This window comes from Cydia amplana, chromosome Z, assembly GCF_948474715.1.
Source record: "Cydia amplana chromosome Z, ilCydAmpl1.1, whole genome shotgun sequence".
NCBI lineage: Eukaryota > Metazoa > Arthropoda > Insecta > Lepidoptera > Tortricidae > Cydia > Cydia amplana.
Window position 1 is genome coordinate 33,168,540 of NC_086096.1, and position 19,642 is coordinate 33,188,181.

Consider the following 19,642-nt stretch of genomic DNA (forward strand, 5'->3'; position numbering starts at 1 on the left):
TAAATGACTGACAGTGATATCTAAAGCAATGTCATTTGAATGCTTTGTCTATAGGCTCATAAGATGACATCTTATGAGTATAATACAACTGCTTTATTTTTTTTTAAAGATACAAGTTCCGATCATCTTGATTGAAAGAGGTATGTTTTCATTTACAATAATAAATCTTTTTTTTTTAAATAATAACTCAATTTTTTTTAAATAATAACTCTTTTTTTTTTAATAATAACTTTTTTTTTTAATAATAACTCTTTTTTTTTAATAATAACTCTTTTTTTTTAATAATAACTCTTTTTTTTTTTTTTTTTGCTGCAGCTGTCATAGAAAAAGTAATGTATGCAACAGCTCATAATTGGTTCTTAAAATTCTCGGGTCTTTTTTTACAAAACTCGACTACGTCTCGTTTTGTAACTTCGACCCTTGAATTTCAAGAACCCTTATTATATCACTGTTGCATAAACTACTATATTAATTACCTTGACGTCCTAGCTCGTCTGAAACCATATTTTAGGTCGGTATTCCATTATAGACGATCTGAAATAGTGCAAGTCGGTAAATGTTTGAGCTGAAAATCTAAAACACCGACTCCCCCAGACCCGCTTTCAAAATATTAACGTCATAAAATGGAAAATGTTTTAAAACATCGACCGGATCTAGGCTACACTCGTAGCTTTTATAAAGGGTCTCGGTTATAAATGTAAAAAAATACGAGGATTTTATGTATATTTTTACCAAGCGCACTTATTAGTGCAGTACGTTTTTGACGTAGTTGTTGTGAAATCTGGTTTGTGCATTATAAATTAAATTTCTATTCTATCAGCAATACTTTAGTACTTATCCGCATAAATATTGTAACAGGGTAAATATTTATTAATTGCCAACAGGCCCTTATTGAAATACAAATAGTAAATTGGCTTTAACTTTGCTGTTAGTCAACTTACGTATTTGGAAATGGACCCTCAATACACAACACAATGTCATTTCGATAGTTTATGTGCATCGATGGGCCTACGAATAGTTGTTTGGATCAAAAGAAATATAATAATAATAATAATGAGGTGTACAATCTCAGGAATTATTTCCTTAACAACCAGTGTGGGATGCATCGTGATGTGGTGGCAGTAGACAGGAACCTCACGCCGCTCTCCTTGGCAAACGAGAACTGGCGCAAACCTGTGGTACTAAGTACTGCGGATCGCAAGACGGCATGGGAGAGTAAGGTGCTACACGGGCGGTTCTACAAGGCCCTCACGGGACCCGATGTGGACCTGCTCGCGTCGGTGAACTGGTTACGATTCGGGGATCTCTTCGGAGAAACCGAGGGTTTTGCCTGTGCAATTGCGGACGAAGTAATGATGACGAACAACTATCGGAAATATATCCTGAAGGACGGTACGGTCGACATTTGTCGGGCATGCCGCCGTCCCGGAGAGACTCAGGCATATCATTTCCGGTTGTTCTCATCTTGCTAACGGCGAGTACTTGCACAGACATAATCTCGTAGCCAGGATTATTCACCAGCAGCTTGCTCTTCTATACGGTCTTGTGGACCGCGAAGTACCGTACTACAAGTATTCACCTGTGCCAGTTCTCGAGAATGGTCGTGCCACGCTCTATTGGGATCGATCTATTATCACTGACAGGACTATTGTAGCCAATAAGCCTGACATTGTGATAATAGATCGAGCGCAACGCCGGGCCGTGCTCGTTGACATCACCATCCCCCATGATGAGAATCTCGTGAAAGCCGAGAAGGACAAGTCCAGTAAGTACCTAGACTTGGCTCACGAGATAACCGCCATGTGGGATGTTGATTCGACGATCATTGTCCCGATAGTTGTTTCAGCGAACGGTCTAATAGCGAAGAGTCTCGACCAACATCTTGAGAGACTCTCGCTAGGTGGTTGGATCAAGGGCCGGATGCAGAAGGCGGTGATCTTGGACACGGCGCGGATAGTCCGCCGGTTCCTCTCTCTGCGGCCCTGACCACCGGTAGCTTGGGCCCTGCCCCGCTGCCGGCGGCATTCTAGGTTAGGTTTTTTATAATGTGTTTATATAATTTTTTTTTTTATTGTTTTGTAAGTGTTTTTATATTTTACTTTTATATTCATATTATAAAAACCCTAACTTAAGAGAAAAGATAAATAAAGAGTATAATAATATAATAATATAGCCTTTATTTCTGACATTTCAACTTAATCTATATACATATATTAAATTGTGTTTTTAACTTGGTGTTTCCTTGTCAGTTTGCCTTCTGGCAAAGGCCTCCCCTAGAATTTGCCTGTTTGCTTGCCCGGATCAAAAGAAATAGCGACATTTAAATAATTACATTATCGTTCAGGATCTTTTTGTTACTGAGATTTCATTTTGAACTTTCGCTCGAAGTAAATTATTATTCCGGGTTTCCAACTTGAAACAACTGTGAATTGGAACTAGTCTGCAAAACTTTACCGAGCTGCCGCGCTACTGCAATATTGGTTCTGCTCTTAAATTGTACTACTAGATAACTTGATTGAAGTGCTTATATTCGTAATAATAACTACCGAAAACTAGTATAATTGTGTTAAGATAAACCTTCTGACCTCAAGTAAACCGTATACCGCTCGAGGACTTTCAGAAACGCAAGGTGAACTAAAGAAGTCGAGAAATATCTGACAGTAGTGACAGTACGTACCTATGCCGCCCATTTGTTTTATATGGCGTTCGGAGTTTCGGAGCGGCATCAGCGTTGCAGCGTGGCACTTGCACATGAAAAAAGTTTGACGATTTTGGATCACAATACAGTGAAACCTGGATAAGTGAGACTTCAAGGGACGAGCAGATTTGTCTCACTTAAAGAGGTATTTCACTTACCCAGGCTCTCAGTTAACCAGGTACAAATAAATGTCTGTCTCATTTACAGAGGGTCCCATTAATAGAGGTGAAAATAGAGGATATATTTCAGTTATAGAGGTGGTTAATAAGGTATTTTGTAATTATCTTTAAAAATAAATAAGGTAAAATAATCCTTGTCCCTAAATATTTTTTAAGTCTGTTTAAATATTTCTTTGAATTTATTTTGACTGATTCTCCAAAGGATAGATTTTTTCATTTAAATTTGATACGGACTTCATTGCGTCTTAGAAATGTATTAAATGAAAATCTGTTTATTCGTGTTACTTATCAAAATTTCAGCTTTCGTTTCGATAGTTTTAACTACATAAAGTAACTAAATGAAACTTGAAGTCGTTTAGACACAATTAAGCAAATGCGGAATTTGTGCATAGACTAAGAGTTAGTAAGAATACGGAAATTGATCAATAAAGTCCATGTTAGAGAGGTCATCAGATTCATCAGAGGTCATATTGACGTTATCTCAGATACAGAGGTCAATTCCTATACAATTCTAAAAAAACAATTAGGAAAATGTAATCTTATAAATATAGTCTCAGTAAAAGAGGTAAAATACACTCTGTCTCACTTATAGAGGTAAATGTGACTATAAAATCACAACAGCTAATCCCAGTTATAGAGGTTCGTTTTATCTCACTAACAGAGGTAATTCAGTGCTAAAGTGTCGGGACCGCACCATGAGCTCAGCTATAGAGGTTTCTCACTTATCCAGGTCCCACTTAACCAGGTTTCACTGTATATTTCATGGATTCGAGATATCTGCAAAAGAAACAGTCTCTGACGGCAATATCGTTTGTTTCAGACACTGCTCCGAGCGCAGGCAGCGGCGCCGTTGTGGGTGTACCGCCGTCATGGGAGCCCTTCTATTGCGTGCTGCAGCAGGACAGACGGATCCTCACCGCCTACACTAGCGAGGAGCTTGCTGTAAGTACCATACATCTTTAGAAATAATCTCGTCTCATTTGCGTACTGACGCCTAATCCATCTGGTAAGATCATGTTGTGCTAAATCTATGCGGTTGGAACTGTTATATATTTATACGACTCTAACTAAATATGACATTTTGCCATTAGGATTGCTTGTTAAGGTTGAGTTTTTCTTTATTTTGTCGACGTTCTCTGAACTGAACCCCTAAACGGTGTAGTTATAAACGGTATCCCTAACGGGCCGGTACAGACGGACTGCAACCCGACTGTAACTGTATTCGAACTGCACGCTGACGTTGCAGTTGGCGTGTAGTCGGGGTGCAGTTCCCATACAAGTAGCAGTACGTCTGTATCGGCCCTAATTAAAGACAATCGCTGCGGATATAACGCAACACCTTACAGACACTTGTGTAACTTCTTTTGTTTTGTGCGTTGCCATTCATAAATATTTTGTTCGGATCAATAGGTAAATGTATCGAAGTTTTTGCACACCGGACGCAGTTTGCTAAATCCGATAACCAATAGAGCGTGGCGGTCACTAGTAAGTGTATAAGTGAAATAGGTTTTTAATGTAAATTGTTATTTCGTATAACTACATATGTATGTAAAAGCTAGTTTTGAAACAACATTCGTGGCACAGTTTATACACGCAAACAATTTTGGTTAGTAGTTGAACACAGTGAGAAATATTACTGGTAGAATACACTCCTCGTTAATATTTTGCTGAATATCTGACTGATTGCAACTAATAGAGTTATGATAGTAGTAGGTATAATTTAGATTGATTCATTTGGATTTGGTAAGAAGTAGAAAATTACTTTGCATAATCTAACTGCACGTAGACGACTATATAGACGTAGGTAAGTTTCAAACAAGAAAACTGGCGACGCAGCGCCCGTGTGTTGTATTGAACCATCTGGAGCTCCAAATTTAGTAATGTTTCAAAAGCACAACTCAAAATACTCCAAGTACATATTTAAAGTGCCAAGCATTCTTTCGTATAACTGATTCGAGGTCGAGTAACATCCTTTTTTTTACAACAATTTCTTTAACAAACTTATAAAAATACCCTTCATAATAGCAATCCACATTGGTCATCCCTAAGTTAGTTGTAAGTTTATTAGCTTGTAAATTTTCTTAGTCTCCTAGATCTTTTGTGATTTGTGATTCCATTTTAGCGGTATAACAACGTGTCTACTGATGATGACGTATAAAAATAGCACTATTGCCCAACACTTAAAAGCGCGTTTGATGAACGTTCCGCATTCCGCTGAATGACTACTTGGTGTTTGTCTCTCTCACTCATGCTGTAACTACGAGTAATTAGTGTGAGAAAGAGTTATATCTCCATCTTCAGACCACATCATGCCCAAAATCCATTATATTAGTCTGATTAGTCATATTATTATATGTATGTAAGTACCTACTTAGAGTTGGCTAACAGCGGTAATGCGTTAGTCATAGATTGTTACGGCTAACAACGGTAAATGAGTGAAAGCATCTTGCTGTATTAGTTCATATTCTCAACGTGTATATATATATATATATATATATATATATATATAAATAAACATAGTTAGGAACTGTAACAATACAATTTATAATTATAACAAAAAATTAAAATTAAAACTGTGGCTTGAAATAAGTACGGATGATCTCTTCTGAATCGAGACTAAGTAGACCTCTTATTAAAAAGTTTTTGGCTTCAGTTCAAATTAAAAAGAATCTTTAACTGCCAGTCCTTGTATAAAATCTTCATGCATATGCAAATATTGTAAGCATGTTCATTATATGCACATTTACATTATCGTTTCGTGTTGAACTCTTCACAAGTACAAAAAATTGCGCCGCTTAATAGACTCGGGCATGAGCAAGTTGGTATAATCGACCATTTATTGAAATTAGCGTTTTAAAAGCATTTCAATTGCCTTCTTTCTCAAGCTCGTATGCAATTAAAGTGTAGCGTTACAAAAGTAACCTTGCTCGTTAAGAGACATGGGTCGTATTTCAGACGCACGCATAGACAGAGTATGGGGTTAAAATACATATAAGAAATCGATTTTTACCTACAGGGGCTGTAGTAACCCTAATAAAAAGTAGGTACCCTATATTTTATCTCTAGGTACTCGATTCTAGTTGAGTAGTAGTAATGAGTCATCCTGCTGTACGCAGTTTAGTGAAAGTACTCCAGAGAGCGAACGCGTGCGTTCTCTAGCGTTACACTGCACTGCTGATTATCGTCATTATCATTTAATGGGGGAAACATAATATAAGAATTATGTTACGTGGATAGTTTTAGCCTTAATGGTATGTGATCTACGGACTTACCTACTGAGTTTCCGCGCAGTTTCAGATATATCTCTCCAATAGACCCATTATCTTACATTAAGCTGGTTACTTATACTATATTCGTGTCTAGTCCTTCCCTGATGCTATAAATGTCTTGATTATAGTTTATTTACTTTATCGGTTTGCCAAAGTAAACCAGCATCATTTTGAAATAAATAATAATAACTATTATGGGATATATCACACAAATCGACATACGTAGTCCCGCAGTAAGCGTATAAAGGCTTGTGTTGTGAGTATAATATAACTATTACGTTACCTACAACTTATACCTACTCGATAACAATATTTGTAATAGACAAAAAAAGATAAATACTTATACTTACATCCATAACTCAGGAACAATCTGCGATAAACACACAAATATAAGTGCTCTTATTAGGATTCGAACCCTCCTGTTTTGTAGGCAGGGTCACTACTAGGCTAGGAGGCCGTTTATTAATGGCTCCTCTGCACGATGGCCCAGCCCTGGACCAGCGAGATGGTCATGCGAGATGGTCATGCGAGAGTTATGGCTCCTCTACACAATGGCCCAGCGTTGGGACCAGGCGAAATGGCCATGCGATGGTTGAGAGCACGCACCATCGCTGGCCCACTACCTTTGATGTGCGGACGAATAACCGACACCGTGGTTATCCCATCGCAATCGCGCCGCGCCATAAGACATCCGACACGACTACCCTCTCTACACGCTGGCCCATCTTAGTGGGCCTGTATGATGGCCCATCGTGTAGAGGAGCCATAAAAGAGATATTTACTGTGCTTGACTAAATTAATCGTGTGTTTATTTCGTGTCAATACCTAATAATAAATCTACCGTGACATCCACATAATGCACCTAAGTATCATAATCACCTAATCTAACTTTTCTGAACAGTATCTGTTTTGTGAGTGCAAAAACAATGGAGGATCGTCTTGGGGGCAATAAACGCTGGCATGTTTTACGATGCGTAGGCGCCGCCGTGCCGTCACTCTGCATAAATCAAAATAAACCCGAGGGGGTTTCGTCCCGAGATTAAGATGGATGAACTCCGGTCTGTGACTTACTTAAGTATATCATGCCAAGTAAGAAATGAGAAAAATAGTACACTGGTCCTTAGCAATAAAAAAAGAGTAAAGGATGGCGATACCTATAATTTTGTGAATTGACGTTTGTTTCCACTTCACTAAGTATCACTACATAGTATAAAACAAAGTCGCTTCCCGCTGTCTGTCTGTCTGTCTGTCTGTATGCTTAGATCTTTAAAACTACGCAACGGTTTTTGATGCGGTTTTTTTTAATAGATAGAGTGATTCAAGAGGAAGATTTATGTATAATTTGTTAACCCGTGCGAAGCCGGAGCGGGTCGCTAGTTATTTATATGCAGTAGACTTATTTAATCAGAATCACTAATCAAAGTGTAAACAACGAAAAACCAACAGTTCTAACCAAATCGAAAACATACAAGGGGTTAATTAAAGGTTTTAAATAGCAGTTAAAAAGAAAAGTACCCGAGTCGTTACTTCTTTAAAGTCTGTTTAAATTAACTGTCATAATTTTTTCTCTTAATGTTTTAATTAGGTATACAGGATTTTGACTCTTGGAGACCCTATACATCTCTAAGGATAATTTGATTGACACTTAGAGACATTTACACCTCTAAATAATTTTAGATTATAGTTTTTGTATCTTTGTTTTTTGTAATTCGGCATTTAGAGACTTTATACATCTCTATGTAATACTTTAGTTTGATTTGATATTTGCGGCTTAGTTGTATTTTATAATTGTTGATGTGTTTTTTTTGTTGTATGTAAATTCTATGTTGACGTGTAAAAGTGCCCTTGTGGCCTATTTGCTGAATAAAAGTTGATGTTTGATGTTCTGCTTTTGTTAATTATGATTATCTTAATTTTGAGATCAAGGAGACAACGAGGTCGTTTAAAAATAAAAAGTCGTACTTTCTGTTTGTATCAAAGCCAGGTTAATGTTCATTGGCAACGTGTAGTTATGGTTTTTATGACTACAATTTTCGACTCTTGCACATCTTAATTGGAATCAAAACATTTTAAATTGTAGTAAAGCATATATTACATTAATGTACTGTACGTTTAAGATGCTATCTAAATTTCGAGTAAATGCTACTGCATGTACCTATGTATAAAATATGTATTTGTTACACGAAAAAGATAATGGAGGAATTTAATGCCGAGTTCAACATTATTATTTGTTGTTGCGTTAAATGTAACTAAATGACATTACGGTGATGCTAATGGTAGGTAATGACTTTGTTACATTTTAAATCTTAAAATTATTATGATAATGTATAAGCGACCAAATAACAAACAAGGTAAACATACTGGTGCTCGACGCGGTCCCAGTATATGTCATCTTGAAACTTGTCATTGTCAATAGAGGTGGCAGCAGGGTGTCATCTATTGGGCATTAGCATGTCGAGCACTAGTACGTTTACCTTAATATTGGGTTGTGGTTAAAACTGAAAAGATTGGAATAAACCTCCTCGAAAATCAAAACTCAGTTGATTTAAGTAATACCGAACAGTCTGTATATAAAATGTTAGGTAAAGTCATAAAATGTTTAAAGAAATCTTACTAAGAGCTCTTACTTGTGTACTAACCATAAATAAATACCTATTTATTTAGGATTTCGCTAATGGATCTTCACTGTTTTCTCTAGTTTCTATTAACGAGCAATTAGATTAAATGCTTAAAGCATTCTCGTGCACCTCATTGAAATCAGACGCTTAGATGAATCGTAACGACCAAACCATTAGGTAGCTTAAAATGCACATTTAAGGCCAAATAGAGGTATTAGATAATTGCGATTGGATTGAGTCTTTCCTTACACCTACAGTTTCAATATTTAGGTTTATAGAACTTTAATTTTTCTCAAAGAATATTTTGATTCTAGATTCAGATTTGTTTTTCTTTAATTTACAAGTTATTTTCGTTCACGTTTGTTTTGTTGCAACTACAAGCAGCCACGAAAATATAGTCTTAATAGAGGTATGATTCGACGTATGTTTTAAGGACGATGAAGGAGGGTTTTGCAGTTTTTGAACGCATCATAGAGGGTATATGATATATGTGTAGAAAAAATATGTTTACGCAGAAAAGCGTACGATAAATATGCAAGGTATAAGACAGTCACCGTGTCTAGTTGTGATTGTTCCGCTGGGTCTAGTTGTGATTGTTCCAAAAATCAGCTTTAAAATGTTCCGAATCGCAGGCGCATGCAGGATGTCTTGGAACAATGTCGACGGAAGTGCGAACTGCTGCGTTCCGCTTCCCACGCAGATGAACCGAGTATTACCTGATTATAAGTGTCGCGGTAACTTCTTACTATTGTTGCCATTAACTCATACGTACCACAACACAACATTATCATACTTACATGAAAAGTTCCGTAGGCGTTGCGTAATGGATATGGGAATTTGTATTAGATATCTAGGCTACGTATTTTTATGCGGAATTTATGCGAGTTTTATGGTATGTATATGCGTAGATGACTTGAATAAATAATCTAATAAAGTAATAATGTTTCAAGTTGGAACTAATCCAATTTTTTATTATTTAAATCTTAATGATCGTGCTTAATAATTTGTTGTCCTGTTATTGAGGTATAAGATTAGGAATCTAAGTTAGCGCATATCAAGAGGTACTACGCCGTAGCACGTAGCGTTTGATGTAAAACATAGACGAGCATTCACGTTTAAACAAAATAATCTGTGCATCTCACTCATTATTTTCTATTGGTGTGTTGGTACAAGATGTAATCCTTTACCATCGTATTTTAATCATGGCCCCTTGAGCTTTAACTGTAAGAAATAAAATCTAATAGATAATTAAGAAGATGTGTAATTGTTCTAGTTTTCGTTTCTAATGCATTTGTGTTTGTTGCACGCAATCCGGACAGTCCTTCCCGGGTTTCTATTTGGACTACAAGGTAAGATGAGTGTTGTGTCGTGTTGTCCTATGTCCTGTAGGGCTAAGATGGCCGGCTCTTTATCATTTGTCACCATTGCTGTCACGTTCTAACAAATATATTGCGAAGGTGACGCATGGCATGACAGGTGATAAAAATGCGACCATGATAGCTGGTCTGTTGTATTTACTTTGTTTAATTAATAATTATTCATTACAATCAGAAGTATCTTTGACACATCCCTAATTATATTACAGCCAAAGTCACTAATAAGACCTTTGAGCAGACTAAATTTGCCAATGCCCAAAAAATGATATTATATAATATCATTGATTCTTTGCCCACAGTGAGATAATAACTACTAAATAAAAAAAATCAAAAACCCCCTACGCTATATGCCAAAAATGCTTTAGATCATTCTGGAAAAGAGTTGATATTCTTCAAATATAATATCTATGAAAAATAGCTGAGAACCACCGCAAGAAACTCGCTTGAACGTAAAAAACCCGCATCCAAATCAGCTCATCCGTTGGAGAGCGACGATTCCACAGACAGACAGACATTGACGTTAAACATATAACAATACCCTCTTATTGCCTCGGGGGTTTAAGAACTAACCCGGCACCCAACTTGCCTAGTTAATAACAAACATTATGTTCAATTAAATTAAATTACGTAGGTACCTTTTTGGAGCAAGATATTACCTACCTACCTACATGTTCACTTTTCTAAGGTAGCTATGGATAGATGTCAACTCCACAAGGAATGTCAAGTGTAGTTGAACAGTAAATATTTAATATACTTACTCGTAGACTTACGGCTTTTTGGTGACATGTCAATGGTTGAGACTGATTGAGACTAGCCACTTCAAAGTCTCAAGCCTACTGTTATGCCCAAAGAGAATTAAATCACTACGTTTAAGTTATGCCTTTATTTCATATTCAAAAATATGCCATTCCTTTTTCTTGGAACCAAATTAAAACACATTGCATGATGTCATGGCAAATAAACGCACATCTGCGGTACCGCCCGCAACTAAATCATTCCTATAGCTATACGCAATCACCTAAAGGTTTTAATTTGTGTCCCGATAAAGACAGTATTGGTTGAATGTGTGCTCAACAATTTATTTTTGTTACAAGCCATTGCATATCAAAAATATATGCAAATGCATAGAGTGCTTAAAAATATCACAACACGCATCATAACGCCTAGATGTTAGATTCATGTTCATTAGAGAGCAAATATTACGCTCCGATATATTTGATGGTGACTGTATCTAAGATAAATTGATTTTCAATGTATTTATTTGTATTACGTTACATATTTATTTATATTTAAAACAACGTAGTTCCTCTCGCTATTCGTAGTTTCACCGGTTCGCTGAGCGTTTTATTTAAAATCTAGTTTTAACAAGATCAAGCACATTTCCATCTGCTTCACTCAGACATTTGTTTTTATTTTTTAATTTCCACTATGTTTTCCGATTGAATTGATTTGTTACATCCTTAAATCCTCCCCTACATTAATTTCCGTATTCAATAATTTACCCGATTTAAAAAGGAGGAGATTCCGGTTCGGTTATATGTGTTTTTTTAACCCGTGGGGCGCTCTACCAAGACACGTGTGATGATATCTCCATTTTATTCTTGGTTCTGGGCGCTCCACGGGTTAAATGTTTTATTACTTCAGAACTTCGTCGTTTCTCAACCGATTGAGACTTTTTTATGAAAACAGATTGGTCTCATGAAAATGCGTTTTTGAACTCTGAGATCTCTGTTATTCTAGGCGCTAATGAACTAAGTGTTCAAAACTTAGGATCTATTGTAAGGCTTCTATTGCCATTTTCAATTAAGGTTTTTTTTCTCGCTTTTTGTACGCATGTGTGTGTGTGCGTAGATGCTAGCATTAGTTTAAAATTGAATACTTTGTAACTACCTGTGAGTTCCTGTAATTGGCTTCCCGTTTTAATCTTGTTGTCTATTGTGAATTTAAAGCTGTTGGTTCTCCCTAACATAAACAAATAAATAAATTAGTAAGGTTTATTTGGTACAGTTTAGCTTCTTTGTGAACTAATTTAAATTGTTAAATATATATAAATTGTTCACATCGAAGCTAAAAAAATATTAATTATTATCATGTATAACTAGAACTGAATGATTGTTACGTGTAGATATTAAACAGGCAAGTACATATGTAACGCCAAATATAGGTACTTGCTGGGTACTGTCTATCTCTACACTCTCATACAATGTCTACCGTAGGTGCCGTGTCGCCGGCGCCGTACAGCGCACGTGTGCGCATTATGCAGGACAAGGCTCGTCCTGTCTCGAGACTTACTACAAAATTTCAACTAGTTCTCTTTTGCAGCACAATTCGGGCAACCAATGTCACTTTTACGATAGATCGTGTTAGATATCTATTAGATGTGAATTAGATCTCTAAGTAATATCTTGTGGAAATCGTTCAAGAGTATCTCCAAAATCGCGGAAATATTAAATTTGACAGGTTAGATCTTAAACATATCGTTATCGTATCTTGGCGATGTCCTAAAGATATCTAATAGATGTCTATTACAAAATCTGAATCGGGCCCTTAGTTATTCGCTCGTGCATCTAGGTTTGGGCCGGATTTCGATTTTGAACTAGATTTCTATTAGACATCACCAAGATCCATATCCATATCGTTTCAATATCTAGTAGTTGACGTATCTTAAAGTTCGAATATGGCTGTATTCCTTCACGTTGGATAAGTGACAAATTGTAAGAAACTCTTATTTACAAGATTAAACTTACATAATTGGTTAATTCAAAAACATCCACCATCAAATTTACAGTCACAATGTCGACCAAACTGTGTACTAATTAAAAAAAAAAACCATCAAATTTATATCATATTTTCGTATTTCGAATTTCGTAGTTTTCGTATTTCGAATTAACCAATATTTATGAAAAAAATCTTAATAACCTTACCTTAATTAAGGCAATGATGAAAGGGTTTGATGAACTTATTGTATAAAAATGTAAGTATAGTTGCATGAAAAGCTCGAGATTGCACCCGAGTTGTCCATAAGATTACGACCTCTAGGGATCTAATCATGTCTGTATCTGAGAAAAATCGTTACGTAAGGTCGTAAGAGATAAAGAGATAAGTGGATCGCCGTTCTATGACAAGCAATAGAATTCATATTAAAATGTTAAATTAAAACTGTTATGACCCGCTTTTTCATATTGCAACGAACTTTACGACTTGTTATTTATTTTATTTAATTTCCCGAGGCACCACTCGATTAATGAGATCGTGCGGCGGGCTTTAGTGTCGGCTAACGTGCCGTGCGTTTTGGAGCCGCCGGGGTTGAGTCGCACAGACGGTAAGAGGTCAGTAGGCCACCAAACGAAGACCAAAAACAGCCACACAGGGGAAATAATACGTGTATAAGCGAATTTTGGCACAGTTGTAGGTAAAAGTGCCTTACACAACATACTGAAAGTACTGGTGGATGGGGGTTGTGCTAACGGGTGGGGGGGGGGGGGGTTTAAAGGTCCCTTTTTTTAGTTTTTCGTAAATAACTCGTAAACGGTGGCTCATAGCAAAAAATGTTCTTATACATAAGTAATCTACATAAAATTGCCTACAAGAAAGATTCCATACACTTTTTTGCTAAGGTCAATATTCAAAAAGATATCAACACGCGACCGTTAATTAAAATCAATTCAGTGATCTGTTTTCTTATATTTTCGTATATAACTCGTAAAGAGTGGCCAATAGCAAAAAATGTTCTGAAACGTAAATAATCTACACAAAATTTCCTACAAAAAAGATATAGTACACTTTTCGCAAGGATCAATATTTAAAAAGTTATTAAAGGGGAACGTTAGGTAATTATATTCAATTTTACTTTAGTCAATTTTATATCATGTATGTGTTTATTATCTACGTAAGAAATAAAAAATAAACTGTCTCGGGCGAGATACGAACTCACGACTCTGGAACCAACCCATCGCTCTGCCAAGCCAACTGAGCTACCGAGACTTACCCGAAGACAACGAAAATTTCTACTACTACATCTTTCATATGAGCGTTAAGGTACCGTTTGGATTCAGACTAGGTACGTCAGCATTACTGCTACAGTATTCCACCAGGACATTACAGGACTGCAGCGCATCGGGGATGTTTGCTGACGCTAGGGTAGACTGTTTCTACACCACAATGCGGATGCGGTGCACATCCCAGTCGCGTAGGGTGCGGGACAACTCTAACATTATCCTGAGGGCATTTGCGTTAAGGTTTGACTGTCAGTACATAAACCATTGCCATATGATACATGTACTGACAGGCAAGCCAATACTGTATGTAACTATGTAGAAATAGTCTGTTATGTCCTGTCTATACTAACCTTAGTTGTAGGATGATTAATTATGTATTTCATACTGCTACTAACACATGTATGTAATATAATATATGAATGTTATAATATATAATATATGTATGGACCTGGTCTGAAATAAAGAATACATATTATTATATTACTGCCAACCGCATTACTGTCGCAAATGACGAAAATCGCGCATTGATTTTGACATTTGCGCTGTAATAGTGTTACAGTCGACTGCACTAGTTCAGGAAAAGTCAAAAATGTAATGCTGGGTAACCCCTTACCACCTACCCAATGGGGATGGGCGAGAGGGGCCGATGGCATCCTAAAGCCGGTGACAACCAACGACCCAGTGGCACCTGACTCCATTCTCAACACCATATTTTACCGATGCACGACCGGGTGTGGGGTGCGATGCGGCTGCCGGAAAGCAGGAATTTCGTGCTCTAGTGTCCAAGTGGTGTATGATCTGGCTCATGCACTAACGGAACCCCCATCGAAATCACCGTCAGCAATGATGATGATGATGATGATTTTAGTTTTAGAAGATAATTAGAAATTTTATTTATAGAACTGTACGTCCCAATCTTAAAAATAAAATTACTATCATGTATAGAATTCATTATAATTAAATTTCTCTCTTTAGTATCTTTTTAAATATTAATCCTAGCGAAAAAGTGTACTAGATTTTTATTGTAGGCAATTTTATGTTAATTATTTATGTATAAGAACAATTTTTGCTATGGACCACCGTTTACAAGTTATTTACGAAAAACTAAAAAGAAAAACCTACAAATTGATTATAATTAACTTTTCCGCTTTAATATCTCGTGAAATATTGATCCTAGCGAAAAAGTATAAATAATATTTTTTGTAGAGAATTTTATCAGGATTACATAAATATAACGTTTTTTTTTGCAATGGGCAACCGTTTACGAGTTATTTATGAAAAACCAAAAAAAAGGGACCTGAGAAGTGATTGTAATTAACATTCCCCCTTTAATATCTTTTTAAATATCAATCCCCGAGAAAAATATTCCATGTGTTTTTTATAGAAAATTTTATGTATATTATTTATGTTTTAGAATATTTTTTGATATGAGCTACCGTTTAAGAGTTATTTATAAAAAACTAAAAAGAGACTTTAAAATTGATTATAATTAACTTTATCGCTTTAGTATCTTTTTTAATATTGAGCCTAGTGAAAGTATTCAGTATATTTTTTGTAGCAAATTGTATGTAGATTATTTATGTTGTAGAACATTTTCTGCTATGAGCTACCGTTTACGAGTTATTTACGAAAAACTAAAAATAAATGAACCTTACAATTGATTATAAATAACATTCTTTCTTTAATAACTTTTTAAATATTGATTCTTGCAAAAAGTGTACTATATCTTTTTTGTAGGAAATTTTGTGTAGATTATTTCCGTTTCAGAACATTTTATGCTATGGGCCACTCTTTACGAGTTATATACGAAAATGTACTCGTTTCTACTTTCCGACTTTCCTGGGCAATGAGGTGAACGTGGTTAATCGTTAATTTCCCTTGGTTAATTGGTTAGAATTTCCGGTTCTGGCCCTGGCTAGAAGTACGCCTTAAACTAGCGGTCGGCAACCTTTTAGCAGCCAAGGGCCACATAGTAGTAAACGAAGTTGACGCGGGCCGCACTTTGTTAATATTTATGACTTTATCAGACATTGTCGTTTGTCAATATTACATACAAAATAGCCAGGGAGGCTCGCGGGCCGCAAGTGACAGGTTCACGGGCCGCATGCGGCCCGCGGGCCGCGGGTTGCCGACCGCTGCCTTAAACCATGGATTACGCTCAATTATATACTTAGAATCGCTTACAGGATACTGGTATCGCTTTATACGGAGACTTGCTTTATAAGTGTTTTTTAATGCATGTGCATTACAACATCGCGAAGATAGCTCAAGCCAGGACACTTTGAGTAATGTCGTTCTAAAAATAAACACGACGCTTTCTATAAATAATTTCTTAGGTTAGGTACTTACATTAGAAGTTTGCTTCAATATCGCTTAAGGTAAACCGATTTTCATTTTGTAAAGAAAATTAGATTAAGTGTAATTTCTATTAAAACTATTCGCTTGTACCTAACCTATATTATTAGTTCTTTAGAACATGACCCATTATTAATTATCATAACTAAGCAGCGTTCCGGCCAAGTTCTTAGGAAACGCCAAGCGAAACTGTAGTACACCAACTTTTTCAAGTAAGTTTAAAAAAAAACAATGTTAAGCGCTATTTGCACCATTAACCCGGGGTAACCCGGCGGGGTTAACCGGTTAAACCTGGAGTTACCATGGTTACCAGTACAATTTGACACTGAGTTAACGGTTTAACGTGTTAGTGGGATGGTGCTAGTGGCCTTTAGTGAACTTGAACTGGTTTAATCCTTAATTTTATTGTTATTTTTTTTTTACCTAAATAGCATCGGAGTTTTATTTAGATGTCTTAGATCAATCAATCCTACCTCATGGTTGTTTGTACATAAGTCGTACCTACACTATGAAGGATTTAATTTGAAGGAATAAGTACTTTAATGTACTCCGCATATTAGTGGCAATGGGAAAGGATTCAAATTAGCATGCAGTTTTTACTGAAATTGTGCTTGGTATGACTGTAGTATAAGTAGTATGACTAATGAAATAGTTAAATATTGAAACATAAGCATTATGAGATTCACATGCACTAACATCATTGTCTCGCAGTTTTTCTCAAGCGCGTGTCTTACATTCTGTTGCATAATCCCATACAACTGTTTTGCGGCTGGATGCAAACCAAATCACGGAGCTGTGTCACTGAAACAAAAGTGAGGCGCGTGTATATTTATTTACAGTACATATGGGGCTACTTTTCCGCACTAGTGCGTAAAATAGCACTTTTCGTGCGTATGTCGAAACTTTAAAGTGCCATATGTACTGTAAAACGTTGTTCGATACACGTGCGAATAGGTAATTCGCAACTCGTGTCGATTTAAAACACTCCCTTCGGTCGTGTTTTAATTTATCGCCACTCGTTTCGAATTTCCTCTTTTTCGCACTTGTATCGAAAATAACTATTATATACTCGTATGCTTTGATCTCAGTCAACTAATTACGACCTTTTTATAAACATCACTATCTATCACTAGATGGAACATATAAAGCCGCGTTCGCTCTTACCGTCCGTATTAAACGTGAACACATGGGTATCTGAAGTACTAAGCTGCAGGCTGAATCGTTTAGCTGCTTACTAATAAGTCCGGGTTTAATGCCTTAAGTATTAATTGAAGTGAAAACTTCTTTAGCGGCGCTGGGCACTTTTGAGGTGGGGAAAAATGATAAACTCGAGACAGCGTAAGGCGATCACGTGACCGTAAGGGGCGTAAGGCGATCACGTGACCGTAAGCCCCGTAAGGTGGCCACTCATAATTTAAATGGCATTTAAATCAATAAAGAAAAACTCAATGTTATTTGACATTTATGTTGCGGACTCCTTTTCAAGACTCATTACCAGAGATGTGAAAAATACTTTATAAAAAGTATTTAAATACAAAATACAAATACTTCCTTGATATACTATTTCAAATGCAAAATACAAAATAGTTTTTGAATTTGTATTTCAAATACAAAATACAAAATAGGTATTTTCAAAATACTTTTTAAAAATACAAATACTTTGCGATAAAAGGTACTCTGAATCAGGGATGTTGCGAACATCCGCATCCGCGGAACTTCCGCATTATTTTCAACATCCGCATCCGCATCCGCATAAAGTCGATGCGGAGCTTATGCGGATGCGGATGTCGAACAAGTCGGTACAGGAACGTCTTAGCGGCGGCGTAAGTGCTAGGTAATTTCGTCATTACCTATAACGAAATCGTCTAGATCCAGAAAAGTCGGCGAAGTTACTGTTTATTAAATATAACGCACCTATATTCTTGCTCATATACTAAAAGTTTCGTTTTTTTTTAATAAAAATATACTAAAAATAAGCAGCAAAGCAGTGGTGGCCGAGTGGATATGACGTCCGACTTTCAATCCGGAGGTCGCGGGTTCAAATCCTGGCTCGTACCAATGAGTTTTTCGGAACTTATGTACGAAATATCATTTGATATTTACGACTAGCTTGTCGGTGAAGGAAAACATCGTGAGGAAACCTGCATACATCTGCGAAGAAATTCAAAGGTGTATGTAAAGTCCCCAATCCGCATTGGGCTAGCGTGGGGACTATAGCCCAAGCCCTCTCGCGCATGAGAGGCCTGTGCCCAGCAGTGGGACGTATATAGGCTCAAATTATTATTATTATTATTAATACTAAAAATGTAATATTTGACGTTTTCTAAGTACCTAATCTTGACATCCGCATCCGCGGATGTGAGCCTTTGAATATCCGCATCCGCATCCGCGGATGTCAAAAAATCTGCATCCGCAACATCCCTGCTCTGAATAGTGAATACCTAGTCTGAATTAAAAAGTATTACTCAGAATATCCGAATTGAAAAGACTCTCTTCATTCTTTGAAAACAGTGTGTCTATCTAAAGTGCAAATTTCTAGTTGTTTGCTCACATTAACCGGAAGGATGGATGGATGATGGTTTATAACGGACAATTTTTAAAAGCATTAATTTAGATTTGTAATGTTTTACAGCTAGTATAATGCCTCTCGTTAGTGTGATGAAAACGTCTCGTTTGTGCAGAAAAGTTTCATCAGGGCAGAAAAGTTTGTTCTCCTCTCGTACCTTGAAACCCTCGCAACACTCAAGATTCCACTTTTTTAACCACTCGCTACGCTTGTGGTCATGTGCGACGTTACTAAACAGATTCAACAGTATGAGAGAGTTGCCAGGATTGTAACATCAGAAGAGATTGTAACTCCTACCTACATTACCTACTATAAAGTATTTTGTATTTTGAAAATAGAAAATAGGTCCCAAAAACTATTTCAAATAAAATACAAAATAGTTTTCTTCAAAAGGTATTTAAATATAAAATACAAAATAGGTATTTTGCATTTAGTATTTGCATTTTAAATACAAGTATTTCAAATAAGTCACATCTCTGCTCATTACCCATGTTCAAATAATTTGACGTTGTCATGGCAGTATGTAAATAAACATGTCAATGAAAGAGTGTGATATTATTTGAGAATGATAATAATATATAAT

General features: G+C 36.4%; 2 protein-coding genes across 2 annotated transcripts in view; one reads left to right on the forward strand and one right to left on the reverse strand.

Annotated features, from left to right (window-relative positions):
- Positions 1-19,642, reverse strand: part of LOC134661596 (large ribosomal subunit protein uL18) — a 226,170-nt gene that overhangs the window by 117,655 nt on the left and 88,873 nt on the right. The window lies entirely within an intron of this gene.
- The window catches only part of LOC134661598 (ras GTPase-activating protein raskol), a 149,916-nt gene that overhangs the window by 22,355 nt on the left and 107,919 nt on the right, over positions 1-19,642 (forward strand). The window contains exons 3-4 of the mRNA XM_063517738.1: positions 3,698-3,819; positions 10,084-10,113. Of these exons, the coding sequence (XP_063373808.1) occupies positions 3,698-3,819; positions 10,084-10,113 (152 nt within the window). The remainder of the gene's footprint in view (positions 1-3,697; positions 3,820-10,083; positions 10,114-19,642) is intronic.